Source organism: Bos javanicus, chromosome 2 (assembly GCF_032452875.1).
Source record: "Bos javanicus breed banteng chromosome 2, ARS-OSU_banteng_1.0, whole genome shotgun sequence".
In the NCBI taxonomy this organism is placed as follows: Eukaryota; Metazoa; Chordata; class Mammalia; order Artiodactyla; family Bovidae; genus Bos; species Bos javanicus.
The window spans coordinates 118,190,221-118,211,116 of NC_083869.1; the positions used below are offsets into that span (position 1 = coordinate 118,190,221).

General features: G+C 41.9%; 2 protein-coding genes and 1 long non-coding RNA gene across 8 annotated transcripts in view; 2 read left to right on the forward strand and 1 right to left on the reverse strand.

Annotated features, from left to right (window-relative positions):
- Positions 1-11,021, forward strand: part of FBXO36 (F-box protein 36) — a 107,873-nt gene extending 96,852 nt beyond the window's left edge. The window contains exons 4-5 of one of the 2 annotated variants that reach the window (XR_009730805.1): positions 3,269-3,644; positions 5,909-11,021. Coding sequence is in view for 1 of the 2 variants with exons in the window: in XM_061387446.1 (XP_061243430.1) it covers positions 3,269-3,457 (189 nt within the window). In the remaining variant the exon portion in view is untranslated. Of the gene's footprint in view, positions 1-3,268; positions 3,783-5,908 lie in introns of those variants that run through there. The other variant, XM_061387446.1, reaches the window with a different exon arrangement.
- The window catches only part of SLC16A14 (solute carrier family 16 member 14), a 39,035-nt gene continuing 27,589 nt past the window's right edge, over positions 9,451-20,896 (reverse strand). For 3 of the 5 annotated variants that reach the window (XM_061387412.1, XM_061387387.1, XM_061387422.1), the window contains exon 5: positions 14,861-17,901. In XM_061387412.1, the coding sequence (XP_061243396.1) occupies positions 17,750-17,901 (152 nt within the window). In that variant the 3' untranslated portion in view covers positions 14,861-17,749. Of the gene's footprint in view, positions 9,798-14,860; positions 17,902-20,896 lie in introns of those variants that run through there. The other 2 variants (XM_061387398.1, XM_061387405.1) reach the window with 2 other exon arrangements.
- LOC133230276 (uncharacterized) lies at positions 17,108-20,858 on the forward strand. Its single transcript, XR_009730806.1, has 2 exons — positions 17,108-17,197; positions 19,139-20,858. It is a non-coding gene; the product is annotated as an uncharacterized LOC133230276 (long non-coding RNA).

The following is a 20,896-nucleotide window of genomic DNA, read 5'->3' on the forward strand; positions in this document are numbered from 1 at the left end:
ACACTGGACCCTCTCCACCTGGAGGAAGCAGCGACGTGTCTTCCCAGGCTGAGGTTCCTAATCTGGGTCCGGGTCTGCTTTCCTGGCACACCATGCTCCTTCACCAACATCGTGTATAAATTGACCCAATGCCTTATTTTTCCATTATGGTAGCCCACACAAGATTGCTTTAGATGATTTTTTTTCTGAAATAAATAAATTCACTTATTAAATAAATAGACATAAATACATAAGATAATGAGTACAAAATTTCCCACTCTTAGCATATACTCCACTATCTAGAAATAGTTGTTTTCAGCGAATGAGGGAATGGCTTTTTAGAGGCACTTACTCCCTCATCTCATCAGCTAACAGACAACACTTTGGAAGGTCAGAGTGCAGTCTGACCAGATGTAATACACGCTCCCAGTCACTGAGTGGAATGTGGTCCTCTTTTCTTCTGTAGCTACAACCGAAGGATGGACGTGGGAGAACCCTCTCCTGGAGTCACACCTAATCACCAATGTGAAAAAAAATGTTGCTTTCTTCTTCACAGCTTTGGCTGCTACTAGGCTAGAAATGTTGATCGTCAAAGAAGCAATACATTCACGTAAAGAACAAGAATGATTCCACCAAACTAGAAATTAAAAGTGTTCCCAGTCTATCTGGGGCTCCTAATGCCACTGGACAAACAGGCAAAAAGAAAAAAGAAAAAGAAAAAACTACCCAAATGAGCATTACTATATTGACTCAGGTGATTAATCCTATTTACCAGAGAAAAATAGACTTGCTGGTTCTCAAGAGAATTACAGAGAAGTATTTCTAGGACTCAGACCATCTATGCACATGAGCTGAGTTTTTTTTGTTTCTGGTTTTTTGTTTTTTTTTTAATTGGGCTGCACCACATGGTTTTCAAGGATCTTAGTTCCTCCACCAGGGATTGAACCCGTGGCCCCTGCAGTGAAAGTACAGAGTCCTAACCACTGGACCACCAGGGATTTCCTCTGGCAAATGCCTTCTAATACTGGCATATTCAATGGCAAAACCTAATTAAGAAAACTAAAATATCTTCTACTGATAAGATCAAGAAGTGCTCACACCTGGCAGGAATTGAAGAAGGTTTGGATCACATCAGTAGGTATAGAATCTTGACCAGTTCAGGTGCTGGCTGAGGACAAAAGGAAGATGGAACAGGGAGTAGAATGAGAAAATCACAAACACAGCTCCTGCTGGCGACCAGTTTCAGAATCCAGGACTGAAGCAGCTCCCTGTATTTTCTTCCTCACCCAGTGATATATGCATCTGTATGTAAACCAATATTTCCTCTTTCCCTTTTGCCTAGTATTTTAAGTAGGGCAAGTTGGTACCCATTGACTATAATTCTAGGATACAAAGATGAACTGGGATTAACTAGAAGGAACAAGCCTCATCCAGAGGTCTGCAGTGACTGTTGGGATTTGGCAGGAGTGGGGTGGCAAGAGTGGAAGGCAAAGACTAGACACATTTTCAGCCATGGGAGGACGAGGTGGAGTGTGGTGTGCTGCCACTGTTGTTTGGACGTTTAAATGTGAGAAGAAGGGTGTGTGTGGAGAAGAGCCTAGAGGTCAGACTGAGGAGCACGTACAGGGTCAGTGGTCATGGTGCATGGGCTCAGTTGCCCCTCGGCATGTGGGATCTTAGGTCCCCAACCAGGTATCAAACCCAAGTCCCCGGCATTGGAAAACACATTGTTAAGTACTGGATGACTAGGGAACTCCTGCTCTTCTTTCCACTGCTAGATTTTCACATGTGATGACCACTGGATGGAACCCATGAAAGGGGGAATCAGGTTGGCGACAAACTCCCCTGAGTGCCCAGTTGGCACAGGAACAGTGGAACCAGGAAGTGTCCTGGGGCCCACATGGGACCCTTCTTCAAGCATATTTTGAGTTGCTGGGATTATCACTGTGCAACGTCAAAAATCCAAGCATCTTTCAATGCTCCTGGTCTTGCATACACACACCAAAAAACAAACCATGGCCATCGCTAAGGTCAGAGATAATAAATGTAACGGAAGCTTTAAGAAGGATTTGGGGGCATGGCAGCAAGGGATCAGGTAATCTCCATGGTAAGAATGTTTAGTAGCAGGAGGCTGATGAACAGCGTTGTCATAAATGATGGTAGCAGTTGGAAAAGTCCTGGTGGGAAATCTTTGGTTAGTGGAAGCTGAACTGTAGCAGCTTTGAGCTTGCAGGAGGGCAAAATGGTCTTGTGAAGATACTGGGCCGGAGGGGTCTTGTCTGTCCTTAACCTCCTGGCCCTCAGGTAAAGGACCAGAGAGCAGAAGGATATCCCGGGGACGGTATTCCATAGAACAGCTCTCTTTGCCCTGTGCCTACAGGCTCAGGGAGCAGACCAAATTTTCCAGGCCACTCTGCTGCATGGTGTGATGTCAAGCATGCAAAGGACTTGGAGAGAAACTTGTGGACAGGACGCTGGGCCCAGGAGTGTGTAAATTTTAGTGTGCTGATTGGCAGTCTCCAAGGGCTGCTTGTCTGTTTCGATGTGGTTCACTACTGAGCAGCCCGCAGTGAGCTAAGGTGTCCACTGAACAACCCCGGGGGAGAGTTGTTATCTGTTGTTGTTTAGTCACTAAGTCCTGTGCACCTCTTTTGTGACCCTATGGACTGTAACCCTCCAGGCTTTTCCATCCATGGGATTTCCCAGGAAAGAATACTGGAGTGGGTTGCCATTTCCTACTCCAGGGGGTCTTCCCGACCCAGGGATCGAACCCACGTCTCCTGTGTGGCAGGCAGATTCTTGACCGCTGAGCCACCTGGGAAGCCAGAGGTGACTTAAGCCAGGGTTTAACATGAAGGCACCTGAGCAGCAGTTAGCAATGCTTCTGCAGCCCTGGGTGAAGATGGGTCAACCACACATTGTCAGCCTCTGCTATGTGGCTAATAAAAAATTCACCCTACCAGCCTATCTGCATAAACTAACTATGTTATGTTGTATGGGCACTATTTATAACTAGCTGGCATTTTGCATCTCAAATGAGATCAGGACTCGGTTCACTCTCTTAATCGAGTATTGCTCAGTCCTTTAGATACTTGGGTGCTTGCCTCTCTCCCCACAGAGGAAATTCCAGGAACTGGAACCATGGCTTGCATCTCTCCATTAATCCGCGGTGTTTCCTCCCAGGTCTCACGGGCAGCAGGAGTTGGACAGCGATGCTGAGTGAGTGAGTGAATGACTTTCCCTTAACCCGCGTGTGATGTCACCGCCCTCTGACTTCTTCCACCCACAGTTGTGCATGTCGGACGAACTGTGGGAGCAGATCGTCCGGAGCTCCTGTGACCACATCACCCCCGACATGCGAGCCTTGGCCCAGGACATGGGTTGGAGACAGATGTACTTCACCAACAAGCTGCAGCTCCAGCGGCACCTCCGCAAGAGGAAGCAGCGGCAGGGAAGCCAGCGAAGCAGTCAGCTCTAGACGCACACGTTCCCGCCGCCGGGAGTAGGAGGCACGGCTGTGTTTTCCTTCTGTGTCAGACCTCTTCCGCTGCCCTCCCTTAAGGGAACCGCTGCCGATTCAAGGTGTCATAGAGTACTTGCACACACACGCAGCACCCTGCCTGCCTCTGCCAGGTCTTTTGCCTGAACCACAGTCTCGGCTACAGGTCAGGGAGGGTCAGATCGTGACCCCAGCACCACTGAGGGGTGGGGGGCTGCAGGAAGGAGGCCCCCATGTCCTGCCACCCCATTAGAAAAGAGGCTTCTGCTGTATGGAAACAATAAATGATTATTGGCAGGTTTTTATTCCAGATGTATTTTATCTAGGCATTAGAAAGGGGGAAGTGGGCTTCTGGAGTTTTTCCTGGTGTTGTGTCATCTGAGTCCACCCACGAGTAGGTGGTTCAGTGTGCCCACAGGGAGCTGTGAGGGGACAGGGGCCACGGAGTTGGCGGGAGTGCTCCCGTGAGGGCAGCTGCCTCCCCGACTCTGCTCCTCGAAGCTGGTATTCAGGGCCCCCACCCTGTGGACCAGGGATGCCAGGCGTGTGTCCCCCAGGTGGACAGCCTCTGACCTGGCCCCCCGGGACATGGCTGGAGAGAAGCCTAGACATTCTGCTTGTAGACTGGGTGCAGAGTTTAACTTCTCAGGACTTTATGTTGTCAAATAAACCTGTAAACATTTCTTAGAGAGATGCTGCTCCCCGCAAGGAATCTGGAGTATCATCACTTTCATAACAGGGATATTTTTTTTTTTGCGGGGAGGGTATTTGATCTTTATTAAAATATTTTATACAGATTTTTAAAAGTTACTTTCCACTTATAGTTATTGCCAAGTATTGGCTGTATTCCCCATGTTGTACAATACATCCTTGAGCTTATCTTTTCCCAGCAGTTAGTACTGTCCACTCTCCCACAGCTACATTGCCCCTCCCCTTCCTGCCTCCCACTGGTGACCACTAGTTTCTTCTCTACACCTGTGAGTCTGCTTCTTCTTTTGGTAATATTCACCAGTTGTGTTTTTTAGATTCCACATGTGAGTATAACAGGGAATTTTAGGAACACAGGCTGGGACTTCCCTGGTGGCCCAGTGGTTAAGAATCCATCCCACAATGCAGAGGACATGAGTTTGATCCCTGGTCGGGGAACTAAGATCCCACATGCCAGCGAGTTAGCCACAAAGAAAGATCCCTTAGGACACAACGGAGACATGAAGAAATAAGTATTTAAAGAAAACACACACACACACACACACAGGCTGTGGTAATGGAGGTTGAAAACCCCAGCACAGTTTGTATTCTGTTAAGTTGGCAGAGGGGCAAAAGCAGTACAGTTTGCAGGGAGGAAAATTCTACCTCCCTGAGATGAGTTACTTTAACAATTGTTTTCTTCCTGAGAGCTCATACCAATTAAGTACCCATACAGCGAATAGTCTCATGACTCCTTTCAGGGTACAGAACAAATTAGTTCTCAGCCTCCCATCACCTTATCAACCTTATCAGCGCTTCTTGCCTGCAATCTCCACTTTGCTACCTAGAAAAAATACAGCCCCCTCCCCAGGCCAGAGGACCTTCCTGTGATGCCCCGGGACATCCTAAATGGGAGCCAGAGGTGGGCTCTGGCTTTTCTCGACACCTCACTCCTCAGGAACAGCTCTCTAGCCATGGCTTAGTGACAGATTCTTGTTTCCTGTTTTACTAAACCTGGATTCCTACCAGATCAGATTTTAACCCTCATCCACGCGCCCTTAACACTCAGTCTTGGGTTTCCAGGGATGTCTGTGAAATCAAATGCAGTCTGCTTCCTGGCAGATGAAGTGTCTGTCAAAGTGGCGTCTGGATTTAGTCCAAGCACAGAGCAAAGATTTCACTGGCGAGAGACCCATGCCTCCGGTCCTGCCCAGGAACGAGGCAGGGTGGCTGGCACGCAGGCAGAGGGCTCGTGCCTCTGTGTGGCTCCTGCTGCTTTGCTTCACTTGGAAGTTCCAGACTTCACTCCTGGCCAGGTTTTCAGTGACAGGTTAATACCACGTGTGGACAGCCACTGTGTGCATGTACACTGTGGCAAGTCAACATAACTGTGTAAATATCAAATTACAACCCATTTGCGACCTTGATGCAAAATGTCAACAGCTTAAAAATTTCACGTGTAATGTTTTATCAACTGAGTTCTGAAAGCTTATGGGCATGCATAATAAGCTAGATTCAACCTGCATTAATAAGAACACAAATATGGCTGTTTAAAAACTTGCTATCTATATCAAAGGTTATAAGATAAAAAGATGCTAAAAATGAAATAATTAAAAATGAATTACTGTATGTTGGCTATTATTAATAGTTAAACAACATAGGTTATTAGCTGATTTTAATAATTATTTGCCCTCATAAATTCACTGCCTTATTACCTAATTGAAATTATTTTTACCAAAATAGGAGCAGTATCATCAACCTAAAATGCTGTAAGACACCAGCAACCTCAGTGGTCGATCATTCTGCCTCTCTCTCCCGCCTCCATGGGGAGGCGATGGTGGTTTTGCCTCTCCGCCTCTGCTGACAGTTTTTATGTGGACAGATAAATCTGCTTCGTTCATGACACATCGTTTCAGAGTGAAATGCCACAGCAGTTTATACTTTTGTCTCTTTTCGTCTTTTCACTCAAAAGTGCTTCTACCCGGCTATCACTCACCATTGTAACTGTAAAAGTAAAATGCTGATATTCTCCAATGACTCATATGTTTAGTGTTATAAAAATAATTTATTAACAGTCGCATATGTGAATATTTAATTTATAAACTAAAGAAATATGTATATTTTACTCCATGTCAACTTCTATTACTGCTTTTTATTCTTGAAGAGGTTAGTATATTACAAGCATTAAACTTTGATTATATGGAATCTGCAATTAAAAAAAAATAATTTTATTTATTTTTGGCTTTGCTGGATCTTGGTTACTGCACAGGCTTTTCTCCAGGTGAGCGGGTGCTACTGTCTAATTTGCAGTGCACGGGCTTCTCATTGTGGAGCTTCTGTTCAAGGGCTTCTGTTGTTGGGGCGCACAGGCTGTAGGCACACAGGCTCAGGACTTTGGTTTGCGGGCCCTAGAGTGAGCAGGCTCCAGTAATTGTGGCGGACAGGCTTAGCTGCTCCGTAGCATGTGGAATCTTCCTGGACCAGGGATGGAACCCATGTCCCCTGCACTGGCAGATGCATTTCTTATCCACTGTGCCACCAGGGAAGTCCCTGTTCCAAGCCTTTGACGAACTGGATTATTGCCCACTTTTCCATAAGCGTTACTATTATATGTGCATGTGTGCGTGCTCAGTCGCTCAGTCGTGTCCACAGACTGTACCCCACCAGGCTCCTCTGTCCATGGGATTTCCCAGGCAAGAATACTGGAGTGGCTTGCCATTTTCCCCTCCAAGGGATCTTCCCAACCCAGGGATTAAACCCATGTCTCCTGTGTCTCCTGTATTGGCAGGTAGATTCTTTACCACTGCGCCACCTGGGAAGCAAGCATACTACTATACATTTATTTAAATAATAATAAGCATATTCTTCTTCAAGGCCCTCACATGCTCTAAGAGCAAGCCAGGTAAAGGACTGAGTTACGGAGTGGACCATGTCTCACTGGCACCTTCCCAAATTCAGTCCTCTCTTCTTCCTGCTACTTTCCTCCACCAAAGACCAGGCCTTCCCAAGAACTCGCACCTCTTCCCACTTTACCTGACATTGGAAGAGGCTCCCCAGTGCCAGTTTGAGACCCTCAGCCCAATCCTGCTTTGACTGCTGGAGGTCCACACAATTCATTTATGGCATCTTTAATGTATTGCCAGTGATCTGCTCTCTGCCCTGACTCAGTTTTCCTTTCCTGATGCCAAATGCTGCTGCTTCCATCTTTGCAATTCAACATCAGTCTTTTCTCCCGCACCACTGTTCCCCCAACATTTTGGCTTTACAACCCTCCATTCAGTGTTACGTTTAAGTCACACTCCATTTATTGTTATATTTAAGCATGGATCATTAACTTTCAGGGAGATTAGAAATCTTGTTTCCTTGGTTCACAGCTGTACCATCTAATTGCAAAGATGCTGAAAAAGATGAATCTAAAATCTACTGGAAAAAAGTATAGATTTGAAACAAAATATGACTTAAAAGCTACCTATTCCTTGGCTTTACAATGTTAAAATTTTACCTTGTGTTACCTCATAAGTTGTGGCATCATGTTAAGAGAAATCATTCAGAGTCTAAAGAAAAAGGAATTGAGTATTTCAAATGCAGATGTGATGAATTCATTAAATGCCAAAAATTGTTCATTATAGCTTTTCAACCCAGGAAGGCAAAGCCACTGGAGTCCCTGCAGGTAGGCAACTTGTGCAGTGTGTGCCATCACAGAAAGTTCCTCTGGCAGAAAGGCATGTGAGCCTTCGAGTTGACACTGCCGACTGCTGGCTGGCCAGAGAGTCAGAAGAAGACGTCACAGTGGCACCACTTTATAATCATACAGGAGCTGGTGAAAGCAAAGACTAAGCTGCAAACAGGAAGGCTAAGTCAATACCTTCTCTGCAGAATGGTACTTCTGTCTCACAAACAGGCAAATCAACGGATGTGTCCAGACTCGCCATCTTGCTTGTGTTCATCCAGTGTTACACCAACTAGACAAAGATCTTTTATGTGAATGCTTAGAAGCAAACACAAGGGGTGCTGAGACGTTCAAAATACTGAATAACTTCATTCAGTCTCATGGTTGATCCTGGAGTCACTGTGTTGAGGTTTGTACTGATGATGCAGGGCAATGGTGGCTGCTGTTAGTGCCTTGGCACCAGTCAGAGCAGGGCCACTCAAATGTACCAGAAGTCACTGTATTTTTCATTGGCATGCTTGTAGTCAAATAAAGGCCAGATTCACTTAAGGACATCCTTGATGAAACAGTAAAAATGATCACTTTTATGAAATCTTTACTCTTGATTTCACATCTTTTTGAATATCCTGTGTGACAAAATTGTTACCAAATCAAACTTGAGTCTGATAGAGCAGCAAAGCCAATCTACTGATACCTGGTTGTGGTGAAGGAAAATACAGTATTTATTGCAGGGTGCAAGGAATACAGGCAGCTCATGCTTAAAAGACCCAAATTCTTCTAGCTTTCTGGGGAGGTTTTTAAAAAAAGTGTGAGGTAACAGATTGCATGCAGAAACAAACACGAGAACCCTATCTGTTCTCAAACCCCAACTGTCTTCTGTTAATCCAAATATTAAAGAAATTTGCAAAAATGTAAAACAATGTCACTACTCTTACTAAAATTTTTTGGGGGAAATGTGGTTACTTTTCAAAAAATGTTTTATACGAGTGTGAGTTCACTGTTATTTTAGAATGAAGTAATAACATAAATATTTTTTTAATTTTCTTAGATTTGTTTCCTAATATGGTAAATAGCAACAAGATATAGCCTATAAAAACAGAAGATCTTTGGGACTTCATTGGGGACCTGAGACCCAAGAGTCTGAGAACTCTAAGTCTAGGATTTGTAGTCGGTGTCTTTCATTTGACAAGCAGAAGTACCTAGGGATGGTTCTTCAATTGTCTTCTTGAGCCTCTATGTATTTTACATTATTAATTACAATTTCATTTAAGCAGGTCACAGGTCTAATTTCCCTTAGCTTCCTAATCAAATTGTCACTTTTAGCAACAGTAGCTTCCTTTGCATGCAGGCAAGCGCTCTGCATGAGCTGGCCTTGTTCTATTAGGAGCCCAGTTTACATCTGTTGAGTGGAAAGGAACTATGGAGGGACACAGTGGAATAAAAATACTGTGTACTAGGAATGCTCCATAGGTAGTGATCGACCAGAATTTCATCCTGAAAAAAGGAAATAATCAAAGCAAGGGAGTCAGGGTGAGCACTTGAAACCGATTGGAGGTTGAGAGAAGTATTTATCACAACATTACACATTATGGTTAAAAATCAGAAACAACCTAAGTGGCCAACAATCAGGAGTTTGTTTTTATTTTTTTTTAAAAAGATTTATTTATTTTTGGTTATTCTTCATTGGCTGGGACTTCGTTGCTTTGCTTGGATTTTTCCCGAGTTGTGGTGAGCAGGGGCTTCCTCCCTAGCTGCAGTGCACAGGCTTCTCACTGTAGCGGCTTCTCTTGGGCAGAGTATAGCCTCTAGCATGGGCTTCAGCAGCTGTGCTCGTGGGCTCTACAGTGCAAGCTCAGTAGTTGTGGCACATGGGCTTATTTGCTCCGTAGCATGTGGGATCCTCCTGGATCAGGGATCGAATCTGTGTCTCCTGCATTGACAGGTGGATTCTTTACCACTGAGCTGCCAGGGAAGTTTGTTTTTAAAACATTATAATTTATACAGTCATTAAAAGTGATATTGCAGATAGGTATTTGTCACATGGAATTTTTTTGGACATAAATTGACCATTTTTTCTCCCTCTCCTTGCCCCTTAAAAAAGAGTTGAAATAGAATACCATTATCAAAACTATGTTAATCCCTCAGTTGTGCTGGAGTGAAAAAGCTGGTTGAGACCACTGGACTGAAGATGCGTATCAACTGATACAGAGAGATGTCACTGACACAGTGTTCATGCAAAGAACACATTATAATTTGCTTTATAATAACATTTAATTATACATTATAATTTAAAGTATAAAAGTGATTTTTGTGAAACACACACAAAGTAAGAAGATATAAAAGATATTGCAATGTCTATATCAGAGTATTGGAATTACATTTAAATTTTTTTTCTTGTTGCTTATTTTTATTCTATTTTCAGTATACTAATACATACTTATGTGCTTATCAAATTCAGTATATCAATGAACATATAACAATACTTTTCTAACAGGAAAACAAAATTATTTTTAATTTGTTAAAATACAATAATAACTCACAAGTTTCTCTTTATTAAAGTGTTACACTGGTAGCGATTTAGCAAAAGGAAAAAACCATGCTAATAAACTCACTGTTGCTTTTTCAAATTGGCTAGAATGGTTTATTTTTTGTCGTGCTGAAGGGCATGCAGGATCTTAGTTTCCTGACCAGGGATCAAACCCACAGCCCCTGAAGTGAAAGCATAGAGTCTTAACCACTGGACCAGCAGGGAAGTCCCTGGAATGTGTTATTCTTAAATATACTGAAAGCTGGTCTCCAATGTTAGTGACCATAACGGAACTGGAATGCAAAAGTAGGAAGTCAAGAGATATCTGGAGTAACAGGAAAGTTTGGCCTTCTCAACAGGAAAGTTGAGCAGTTTGGCTCAACTGCTAAAGAACCTACCTGCAATGTGGGACACCTGAGTTCGATCCCTGGGTTGGGAAGATCCCCTGGAGAAGGGAACAGCTATCCACTCCAGTATTCTGGCCTGGAGAATTCCATGGACACTATAGTCCATGGGTTCACAAAGAGTCAGACACGACTGAGCAACTTTCACTTTCTTTCACTTGGCCTTTTAGTACAAAATGAAGCAGGACAAAGGCTAACAGAGTTTTGCCAAGAGAACCCACTGGTCATAGCAAATGCCCTCTTCCAACAAAACAAGAGATGACTCTACATATGGATATTACCAGATGGCCAATACCATAATCAAATTGATTATGTTCTTTGCAACTGAAGATGGAGAAGCTCTACACAGTCAGCAAAAATAAGTCTGGGAGCTGACTGGCTCAGGTCATGAACTCCTTACTGCAAAATTCAGACTTAAATTGGAGAAAGTAGGGAAAACTACTAGACCATTCAAGGATGACCAAAATCAAATCCTTTATGACTATACAGTGGAAGTGACAAATAGATTCAAGGGATTAGATCTGATAGAGTGCCTGAAGAACTATGGACAGAGGTTTGTAACACTGTACAGGAAGCGGTGATCAAGACCATCATCAAAAAAAGAAACGCAAAAAGGCAAAATGGTTGTCTGAAGAGACCTTAAAAATAGCTGAGAAAAGAAGAGAAAGAAAGAAAGTGAAGTCGCTCAGTCGTGTCCAACTCTTTGAAACCATGTGGACTGTAGCCTACCAGGCTCCTCAATCCATGAAATTTTCCAGGCTAGAGTACCGGAGTGGGTTGCCATTTCCTTCTCCAGGGGATATTCCCGACCCAGGGATTGAACCCAGTTCTCCCACATTGCAGGCAGGTGCTTTACCGTCTGAGCCACCAGGGAAGCCCAGAGAAGCTAAAGGCAAAGGAGAAAATGAAAGATATACCCACCTGAATGCAGAATTCCAAAGAATAGCAAGGAGAGATAAGAAAGCCTTCCTCAGTGATCAGTGCAAAGAAATAGAGGAAAACAATAGAATGGGAAAGACTAGAGATCTCTTCAAGAAGATCAGAAATACCAAGGGAACACTTCATTCAAAGATGGCACAATAAAGGACAGAAATGGTATGGACCTAACAGAAGCAGAAGATATTAAGAAGAGGTGGCAAGAATACACAGAACCATACAAAAAGGATTTGAATGACCCAGATAACCACAATGGTGTGATCACTCACCTAGAGTCAGACATCCTAGAGTGTGAAGTCAAGTGGGCCTTAAAAGCATCATTATAAACAAAGCTAGTGGAGCTGATGGAATTCCAACTGAGCTATTTCAAATCCTAAAAGATGATGCTGTGAAAGTGCTGCACTCAATATGCCAGAAAATCTGTAAAACTCAGCAGCGTACACAGGACTGGAAAAGGTCAGTTTTCATTCCCATCCCAAAGAAAGGCAATGCCAAAGAATGTTCAAATGATTGCACAATCGCATTCATTTCACATGTTAGCAAAGTAATGCTCAAAATTCTCCAGCTAGGCTTCAATAGTATGTGAACCAAGAACTTCCAAATGTTCAAGCTGGATTTAGAAACAGCAAAGGAACCAGAGATCAAATAGTTAACATTTGTTGGATCACAGAAAACAAGAGAATTCCAGAAAAACATCAATTTATTCTTCATTGACTATGCTAAAGCCTTTGACTGTGTGGGTCACAACACACTGTGGAAGATTCTTAAAGAGATGGAAACACGTTACCTGCCTCCTGAGAAACTTGTATGCAAGTCAAGAGGCAACAGTTAGAACCGGACATGAAACAACGGACTGGTTCCAAATTGGGAAAGGAGTATGTCAAGGCTGTATATTGTCACCCTGCTTATTTAACTTATATGCATAGTACATCATGTGAAGTGCTGGGCTGGATGAAGCAGAAGCTGGAATCAAGATTGCCAGGAGAAATATCAATAACCTCAGAAATGCAGATGATTCTACGCTAATGGCAGAAAGTGAAGAGGAACTAAAGAGCCTCTTGATGAAAGTGAAAGAGAGTGAAAAAGCTGGCTTAAAATTCAACATTCGGAAAACTAAGACCATGGCATCTGGTCCCATCATTTCATGGCAAATAGATGGAGAAACAATGGAAACAGTGACAGACTTTATTTTCTTGAGCTCCTTAATCAGTGTAGATGGTGACTGTAGCCATGAAATGAAAAGACTCTTGATTCTTGGAAGAAAAGCTATGAGAAACCTAGACAACATATTAAAAAGCAGGGACATTACATTGCTCACAAAGGTCTGTGTAGTCAAAGCTATGGTTTTTCCAGTAGTCATGTATGGATGTGAGAGCTGGACCATAAGGAAGGCTGAGCACTGAAAAATTGATGCTTTTGAATTGTGGTGTTGGAGAAAACTCTTGAGAATCCCTTGGACTGCAAGGAGATCCGACCAGTCAATCCAAAAGGAAATCAATCCTGAATATTCATTGGAAGGACTGATGCTGAAGCTGAAGCTCCAGTACTTTGTTCACCTGATGCAAAGGGCTGACTCATTTGAAAAGACCCTGATGCTGGGAAAGATTGAAGGTAGGAGGAGAAGGTGATGACAGGGGACGAGATGGTTGGATGGTATCACCAACTCAATGGACATGAGTTTGAACAAGCTCTGGGAGATGGTGAAGGACAGGAAAGCTTAGAGTGCTGCAGTCCGTGGGGTCACAACGAGTCAGACACAACTAAGCAACTGTCAACAATAACAAGAATCAACTGATAAGCTTATCTACAAGGAAGATTTATTGGCCCCATCCCCCAAGATTCCAATCCACTAGGTTTTTATGTAGCTCCAGGAACCTACATTTAAAACAATTTGGGGGACTTCCCTGGAAGTTCAGTTGTTAAGACTCCATGCTTCCAATGCAGGGAGTGTGGGTTTGACCCCTGGTTGGGAAACTAAAGATCCCACATGCCTTGTGGCCTAAAAATAAATAAATAGATGAAACACGAAAAAAAAATCTGGACACAAATTTTGAATTGGAAAAACATCCTGTGTATAAGGAAAAATGTCAGTCCCACCCCAGAACCCAAACTTCCTCCCCAGAGCTGAACATTGTTAATGTTTTTTTGTGTTTCCTTCCAGAAATGTTCCATATATATATACATATGTGTGTGTGTATATATATATGCATACACGCAAGCCATGAATCACCTTTTTTGTAGTTAGTAAAAATGTAATTGGGAGTGCATTACACATCTTGATTTTTTTCTCTTAGCAATGTATCTTGTTGAATACCGTTTTCTAATTTTATAGATAGATCTATCTCTTTTTTGTAATATTTTCATAAATACCATACTTTATTAAACAGTTCCCACTGATGGACATTTAAATTATATCCAGTCTTTTATATAGCCAACAATAAATCAAACAACCCTTATTCATTTGTCTTTGTTCATGTACAAAAAATTTTAGAAATGTAGTTGCTCAGTTAAAACGTTTTTAACCTTTTAAATTTTGTAGCTAAACTTGGCCTTCTAACAGTTAATGTTAGGTAATTTTCTCCAGGTGGTTTGGTAACCATGCATGCATGCATGCATGCTCAGTCACTCAGTCATGTCTGACTCTGCGGCTCCATGTAGCCCCCACTAGGCTCCTCTGTCCATGGGATTTTTCAGGCAAGAATACTGAAGTAAGTTGCCATTTCCTACCCCAGGGGATCTTCCTCACCCAGAGATCGAAGCCACGTCTCCTGTGTCTCCTGCATTGGCCAGTGGGTTCTTTACCACTGTGCCACCTGGGAAGCAGGTTTGGTAACCACACCTAGAGAAAAACTCTTTTCCAGGGAAAGAACCGAACTGATAATCATCACTTCGGAATTTTCCTCTTAAAACCAAGAAAATAAAGATTTTGTACAGAAACTCACTGACCAACTTTAAAGTGGACAAATTTATTTAGTTATATGTAAATAAAATTATTTGGATACATGAGGGAAACCTATAAAGCATATAACATTACAATCAACTGTTTATAATATCTTCAAAGAACTGTAAATAATATTTTAAACAGGATATATTAATGTACTCACTGTAATTCTTTACAAGCATTCTCTTTTTTTCTGTTGGCAACATGAATATTGCAAGTAAGACTTACTTTGTTTTTGTAAAATGAGGATTTGATTTGGAAGAAATCATCACTTCCATAAATACAGTAAATCAACAAACAACCGGATGGACTGAACATGAGCAGGTCTAACTTGGATATTTAAAGCTGGACCATTGGATAAAAAGTTTGTATTTTGTGATCCACAACTAACAGTGCACACATTAACACTGGCTGTATAGCACCATTCCAAATATTTAACTCTGCCTGGAGAAGACTCTTGAGAGTCGCCTGGACTGCAAGGAGATCAAACCAGTCATTCCTAAAGGAAATCAACCCTGAACATTTATTGGAAGGGCCGATGCTGAAGCCGAAGCTCCAATACTTTGGCCACCTGATGTGAAGAGCCAATTCACTGGAAAAAATCCTGATGCTGGGAAAGACTGAGGGCAGGAGGAGAAGGGATGACAGAGGATGAGATGGTTGGATGGCATCATCGACACAATGGACATGAATTTGAACAGACTCAGGGAGATAGTGAAGGACAGGGAAACCTGGTGTGCTGCAGTCCATGGGATCACAAGGAGTCAGACATGACTGAGCGACTAACAACAACTTGTTAATTTGATCGTGTCAGTAAATGAAAGTAAGGAAGCAATGTCATCAGTTTTAAAACCCACAACATGATTTTCAATCTAATCATCCTAAGTTAATGGTAAATATATATTGAGAGAGAAAAAACACTGTGTCCGCATTGAAGATTACCTTTATCAAAAACGGAGAGCAGGATCCTTTCATAGCAACCGAAGCTGTCACGATTACAAACAGGTCGTGTTGGACCGAATGGAGTATGACATGCAATTTGTTATCTATCATAATTTACAGGCAATTCTCGAATCAGTGGAGGTAATATTGTGTGGGTATATTAGCCATGCTTCTGTTCCTCCTTTCCATTAGCTGCCTTTTATCATTATTGTTATTTTGGTGGTCTTTTTCATTACACAACCCCTCCCACTAGACATTAGAGCAGGAAATAATGGCGATGAAACAAAAAGGAAATGTGTGCATGTAATCACTTGTTAACAGCTCTGAAGGGTTTGGTGGAGTAAAAGACTGAAACAGCTGGCTAAAATTAGACTGGGGTAACATTCTGTGACTCCAGTTACTAGTACCATTCCTGTCTAATCATCAAGGATAATTGAGAATGGTCTGTACTCACTTTAGATAAATTTGACCTGAGACACCGGCAATGATATTAAAATATTTGTGTGTGTGTGATAAGCAAATCGTGAGTGAAAATTTAAATAGTTCTAAAATATGTGTAAACAAGTAAGGCAGCCAGAAATTTCAAAATGATTCTCGGAAGAACATTTTGCAGTCTGAAAAATGGTTGGCTTAGAAAAATAGAGATCTCCGATAAAGGAAGAGCATTATTCAATGTCATGAATCATAGTTATCTTCTGTATGAAATCAATCAAGAGAGCTATTTTAAAAACTGTGCTGAGCTCAGGCAAATGAATTGTCCACAGCACACCAAGAGGCACTGGAGAGGGGCTGTTTGTTGCCACCACTCCAATGTCAAGTGCACAGACGTTTGGACCAAGGGCCTTTTGCTTATTATCCTCACAACATGATAGTCTTATATTTGGGATTAGTAACATGCTTTACAAATGATTTAAACAACCAGCTTTACATGTCAATCAGCAATTAGTTTTCTACTTTATTTACTGGGTAAGAGAAACCCAGAAAAAAAATGTCTATAGGCCCCAGAGCATGCTGATAAACTAAGAGGCCAATAAAACGAATAAAAATGCTTGAATTTTAGCCCTTGACTCAATGGTTATATGCACAAATATGACTTTCACTAAGGATATTATTTATATTATTTATTTGTTAAGATTTGTCTCAGATTCAGTTTATAACTATATAATACTGCATTAGGAGTAATGGCAAATGCTATTTTTAGAGAAAGATTTAGAAATTGTATGCCTTAGCTGCAGAATTCTTTAATAAAAATATAAACTGTGTTTCTTTAATTGTACTAAATGCATTGCCTTTGAAATTAGGGTCTGCCTTTGTTTTACACTGGTAGCGTGATTGCTCCCTGTAACACTTGCTGAAGTCTAGCATTTTCTTGTGCTTAAAATTCATTTACAGGTTTCCTCCACCATCTGAAAGCAGAGAGCATTCTATGAAACCTTAATTGAAATGGCATAAAGCAAAGAAGCCATGACCTCCAGACACATCTTGCTAATGGATGCACAAATAAACTGAGATCAAGCATGGATGCTCAGAGACACCATCCAAAGTCCTGGTGACTTGATGCTGAGATGCCTGTGTGGTGCCTGGGAGGGAGCTTGGCACTGCCTCTGCAAAGGTTCGCAGCAAAACAAACGCTGAACAAGGTTCCCCTTTTTTTTGTAAAAGCAAAAATCCTCCTCTAGTTTTTTCCTGTGAGCAAAAACTAATGCAGGTCTTTCGTAAAAGCAAAGTAGTGAAAAGCACTTTCAAAAAGCAGGGGAAACCTGTAACTGTTGAGTTTTCCAGAAGCACTTAGACACCTTATTTTCACCTTACAAAGAAGTAACTAGGTTGAGAAGCTTTCATTCTCTGTGTTAAAAGCTATATCTAAAACCCTAGTCGGAGTATGGATGATGAGATAGTTTTTAGAAGGGCATTTCTACCAGTGACTCAACAGGCTGTCTTTGCAGGACACTGTCATCTCTAAGGTGCACGTGGTCCATAGCACCTCTCCCCACACGGACAGGCAGCGCTGCTCTCACATGAAGCCATGGCAACGGCATTTAAAACAACAGTGCCAGTTACGGGACAACACGCTTTCCCACGACATGTCACAGGCTCCTCACAGGAACCATGTGAGGAATGCATGAGGATGACAAGGGAATCTTACACGGAACATCACAGGACACTACACATTTGCACCATCCATGTATTTTTTTCTGGATTGTTCTATAATTTGAATACACGGTTGAATGAGTAAAAAGAGGATTCCTACCATGTAGAGTAAACCGCTTATATAGAAGGAAAAGTCATATTTTTGGGTGATGTCGTAGATCCACCCTACAAAACAGAAAAGAATATATTCAGCATAATGAAGTTGACATAAACAAAGTCAAGAACACAAAGCAAACATTTATTGCTACTATAAGTAATTTTCTAAGAATGTATTATATGTCATTTAATGCCCCAGACATTTCTTGTAGCCATTTTTGCATCTGGGCACTGTTGGAACCTGAATTCTCAGTGCCTGGGAATGACTACATTTACCTTTAAAGCCACTGGGGTGCTTTTAAAGGCACTGAAACAGTAGCTGGCAGACTTATGGGGAAAATGTGGCTCATAGCCCTTGGGGGTAACTTTTAAGCAGGCACAAAGCCAACAGTGAAAAGTGACTCTAACGATTGTCTTTTTTACACAAATCTTTTCTAAAACCTCAAAACATTTCTGAAGAAGTTTCTAGTGTGTATCCAAAGAGGCTGAGCAGAAGATACTTGAACTTTGATTCATTCTGAAGTATATGAGGGTAAACATCTGTTCGAGAAGGAATCAAAATTTCTAGGTTTTATGAAATTCACATTTATAACTATAAACCTTAATATATATTTAAACTTATGAAAGTTTAAATTGCCAAAGACATAGCCTTAAATGGTAAGTTATCAGTTCTTTTAGAAAATACTTTACTCTTAACGTTAGAGTCTGATGGGCTTCCCTAGTGGCTCAGGGGTAAAGAATACACCTGTCGATGCAGGAGACACGTGTTTGATCCCTGGGTTGGGAAGATTCACTGGAGAAGGAAATGGCAACCCACTCTAGTATTCTTGCCTGGGAAATCCCAGGGACAGAGGAGCCTGGTGGGCTATAGTACTTGGGGTCACAAAAAGAGTTGGAAAGACTTAGCAACTAAACAACAACAATATTAGTCTGATACTTTCATATAATGATCTTACTAGGGACTTCATAAAATTCTACCATACTTCATGGATTCTAAGATACCATGAATTACATGATGCATCATTATCTTATATATCAATAAAAAAGGAATAATTGTCAATTAAAATATGACTTGATGTTTTCTTAGAACTATGTAAAAGGCATTCTGACTTCAGAGATGTTAAAATGTGGAAAAAAAGTTTCAGAAACTATGAGGCATGATGTTTCATTCACTTCAGTGATTAATTCTAAGGATCAGTCACATGTCATGGTGCCCACATTGCCAGTTATGCAAACTGAGAGGATTAAGCTAGATGCAGAATTTTATTTATGGTAAAAATGTAAACATTCACTTTTTCCATTTCAGCAAGTACATTAATTAGCAGAGGCACACGACCAAGATAATCACGATGGTGTGATCACTCACCTAGAGCCAGACATCCTGGAATGCGAAGTCAAGTGGGCCTTAGAAAGTATCACTACGAACAAAGCTAGTGGAGGTGATGGAATTCCAGTTGAGCTATTTCAAATCCTGAAAGATGACTCTGTGAAAGTGCTGCACTCAATATGCCAGCAAAATTGGAAAACTCAGCAGTGGCCACAGAACTGGAAAAGGTGAGTTTTCATTCCAATCCCAAAGAAAGGCAATGCCAAAGAATGCTCAAACTACTGTACAATTGCATTCATCTCACACACTAGTAAAGTAATGCTCAAAATTCTCCAAGCCAGGCTTCAGCAATACGTGAACCGTGAACTTCCAGATGTTCAAGCTAGTTTTAGAAAAGGCAGAGGAACCAGAGATCAAATTGCCAACATCCGTTGGATCATGGAAAAAGCAAGAGATTTCCAGAAAAACATTTATTTCTGCTTTATTGACTATGCCAAAGCCTTTGACTGTGTGGATCACAATAAACTGTGAAAAATTCTGAAAGAGATGGAAATATCAGACCACCTCACCTGCCTCTTGAGAAACCTACATGCAAGTCAGGAAGCAACAGTTTGAATGGATATGGAACAACAGACTGGTTCCAAATAGGAAAAGGAGTACGTCAAGGCTGTATATTGTCACCCTACTTATTTAACTTATATGCAGAGTACATCACGAGAAACGCTGGGCTGGAAGAAGCACAAGCTGGAATCAAAATTGCTGGGAGAAATATAAATAACCTCAGATATGCAGATGACACCACCCTTATGGCAGAAAGTGAAGAGGAACTAAAAAGTCTCTTGATGAAAGTGAAAGAGGAGAGTGAAGAAGTTGGCTCAACATTCAGAAAACGAAGATCATGGCATCCAGTCCCATCACTTCATGGGAAATAGATGGGGAAACAGTGGATCAGTGTCAGACTTTATTTTTGGGGGCTCCAAAATCACTGCAGATGGTGATTGCACCCATGAAATTAAAAGACGCTTACTCCTTGGAAGGAAAGTTATGACCAACCTAGATAGCATATTGAAGAGCAGAGACATTACTTTGCCAACAAAGGTCCGTCTAGTCAAGGCTATGGTTTTTCCAGTGGTCATGTATGGATGTGAGAGTTGGACTGTGAAGAAAGCTGAGCGCCAAAGAATTGATGCTTTTGAACTGTGGTGATGGAGAAGATTCTTGAGAGTCCCTTGGACTGCAAGGAGATCCAACCAGTCCATTCTGAAGGAGATCAGCCCTGGGATTTCTTTGGAAAGAATGCTGCTAAAGCTGAAACTCCAGTACTTTGGCCACCTCATGCGAAGAGTTTACTCATTGGAAAAGACTCTGATGCTGGGAGGGATTGGGAGCAGGAGGAGAAGCGGACGACAGAGGACGAGATGGCTGGATGGCATCACCGACTCGATGGACGTGAGTCTGAGTGAACTCCGGGAGTTGGTGATGGACAGGGAGGCCTGGCGTGCTGCGATTCATGGGATCGCAAAGAGTTGGACACGACTGAGCGACTGAACTGAACTGAACTGAAGAAAAATATAAATGATTTAATGACCAAACATAGTATTCCATGGCCACTTTTAAAAAGTATGTAATGATACTGCAAATGAATGCATAAATGTAACTTACAACCCTCTCCCACCAATAAACAGCTACACAAAATCAACTGCTAAATGTGTAAACTAGTTCCTCTGACTTCCTGCG